General features: G+C 53.1%; 1 protein-coding gene across 1 annotated transcript in view; it reads right to left on the bottom strand.

The window, feature by feature from the left end:
• The window catches only part of rhobtb3 (Rho related BTB domain containing 3), a 27812-nt gene that overhangs the window by 15040 nt on the left and 10272 nt on the right, over positions 1-2500 (bottom strand). Inside the window, exons 6-7 of the mRNA XM_062554588.1 lie at positions 416-616; positions 146-310 (exon numbers count right to left, since the gene is read on the bottom strand). Coding sequence (XP_062410572.1) covers positions 146-310; positions 416-616 — 366 coding nt within the window. The remainder of the gene's footprint in view (positions 1-145; positions 311-415; positions 617-2500) is intronic.

Here is a 2500-nt window from a genome sequence, read left to right as displayed (position 1 = left end):
CTCCCTTTCTCTTTCTCTTATACTCTCTGTCTCTCTTCATGTCTCGCTTTCTCTCACACACACACACACACACACACACACACACACACACAAGCCCACACCATCACGCCACCCCCCCCCCCCCCCCCCTCCCCCCAGACCTCACCTCTGTACAGAAACATCAGCGTCTCCCACAGGCACACGCACAGCAGCGGGTCCTTGACCACCAGGCGCGAGAGGCGTCCGGGGAGGTGCCCGTCGGCAGGGCGCGGCAGGCCCCCGTCCTCCACGCCCCCGTCCCAGGTGGACAGCAGCGAGTGCGGGCCGCCTCCTCCGCCTCCTCCGCCTCCGCCTCCTCCTCCTCCTCCACCTCCGCCTCCGCCGCCACCGGCCACGGCTCCGTCGCGCTCCCGACAGGCGCAGCGCGAGATGGGGCGCTCCCAGGCCTGCCGGCCCACCAGCAGCTGGCGGAAGTAGGGGCTGACGGCGCAGAGCACGGCGGCGTGCGCCCAGCCCAGCTCCTTGCCCGAGTCGCCGGCGTAGAAGGCCACGTCGGCGAACTGCACGCCGCGCTCCAGCAGCCACTGCAGGTCCTGAGAGAAGGTGGACTCCTCCACCCGCACCGGGGGCAGTCGAGCTGGGGTGGGGGTGGAGGTGGGGGTGGGGGGATCGTGGGGGGGTTAGAAGGAGAGATGGAGGGAGTAAGATGATGGAGAGAGAAAGGGGCCGAGGAGGGGGGGTTCCGGGGGGGGAGGAGGAGGAGAAGAGATGGAGGTGGAGAGAGAGAGATAAGGAAATGGGGAAGGATAAAGACGGTACCCAAACTCAGTTAACATGTTAGTAATACGCACGGTTTCTGTCGTTTTCTTGATGAGAGAAGCGAGGTGCAGTAGATTTGGGGAGATGAAAGAGAAGAGCATAGGGACAGAAGTCAAAGAGCGACATGTCAGAAAGCAAGAAGAGGAGGGCAGATTAGGGGAAGGCTGGGGTGACTGCAGATGGATTAGACTAGAGAGAGATAGAGAGGGAGAGAGAGAGAGAGAGAGAACATGTGAATCCAGGAAAAGGAAAGCAGGAAAAGGGGTGAATACAGAAGAAAATGGGAGCCGAGAGAGAATGTTCCAGAAACAAGCAGCAGGGCAAGCAGCAGTTAGTATGGAGAGATATAGTATAGTAAGGGGTACAGAGGAGATACAGAAATGTGATTCATGTATCAAGGTCATATTAAAATCATATTTTTGATTAATCATTGCAGTACCACATCACTTTTTTTATGGCCACTGATATTGTGCAGTGCCAAGCAGTCTCTCTTGGGTTCTGTCTCTCTCTCTCTCTCACACACACACACACACACACACACACACACACACACACACACACACACACACACACACACACACACACACACGCAGCATTTCTGGTGGACTAGCTGCCTTCATGTTTAACAGCCAGCGCACTAAAATGCAGCTAAGTACTGCTGGAGCAAAACCAACACACCCACTAAATCCAGATTGCCCTCCCTCTCTGGCTGCAGACATCAGTCTTCATAATATACTTCATCATTAGAGTGCAAGTAAGTGTGTCCCTCACACACACACACACACACACACACACACACACACACACACACACTGGGACAGAACAGGGACAGCTGTGCCATACACTTTTGAATATGCACTTAAGCAACCATGCTCGTGCACACCCAAGAAACAGCAGTGTATAGCTCATAGAAGAGGTGAGGAGATGTTCCTCTCCTTCTTTTCTCTTTCACACACATAAACACACACACACACACATACACACACACACACACACACACTCACAAAAACACTGCACACTTGCAAAATGTGTGACACAAATGCACAAGTCTATTTTTACTCATCACAGCTATGGTTAGTGCTGTTGCTATTCCCTTTCCCAAACTCTCGCTCAAGCAAACGTAGGGTGTGTATTCCTCTCACATCAAAGGCTTACTGAGCCTTCCATCTCGGTCTCTCTCTCTCTCTCTCTTTTTCTCTATCGCACGCACACACACACGCACACACACACACACTCAGACACAAGACACACACACACACAGAAAGGAAGGGGAGGAGGGAAGAGAGAAGGAGCTAGAGGTACAGCCTCAGACCGGCAGGTTTATCTCACAATTCATTTCATCAGTACAGGCCAGACATGGGTCTGAGTCTGGCCCTTAGGCAGGAACAACGGACACACACACACACAAACACACCGAGAACCTACCCCAAATAATACTAACACGCACGCTTGCACTCACACACACATATACATTCGCACGAACACGAGCACCAATTTGAGCTTCTCTCCAAAATGCATCACACACACACACACACACACACACACACACATACACACACACACTTCCACACAGCCTCTGGCATCTCGCTGTGAGCCCAAGAGAGATTTAGCCCGAGCGCTCAGTGGCTAGTTCCATTCTTAAGTAGGTTACTCTGATTGTGTTGGGTGATAAGAAAAGCCCTCTTGGAGATGATGCTTGTAT

Source organism: Sardina pilchardus, chromosome 14, assembly GCF_963854185.1.
Source record: "Sardina pilchardus chromosome 14, fSarPil1.1, whole genome shotgun sequence".
NCBI lineage: Eukaryota > Metazoa > Chordata > Actinopteri > Clupeiformes > Clupeidae > Sardina > Sardina pilchardus.
The sequence above is the reverse complement of the archived record's forward strand: the minus strand, read 5'-3'. Positions and strand labels throughout refer to the sequence as shown.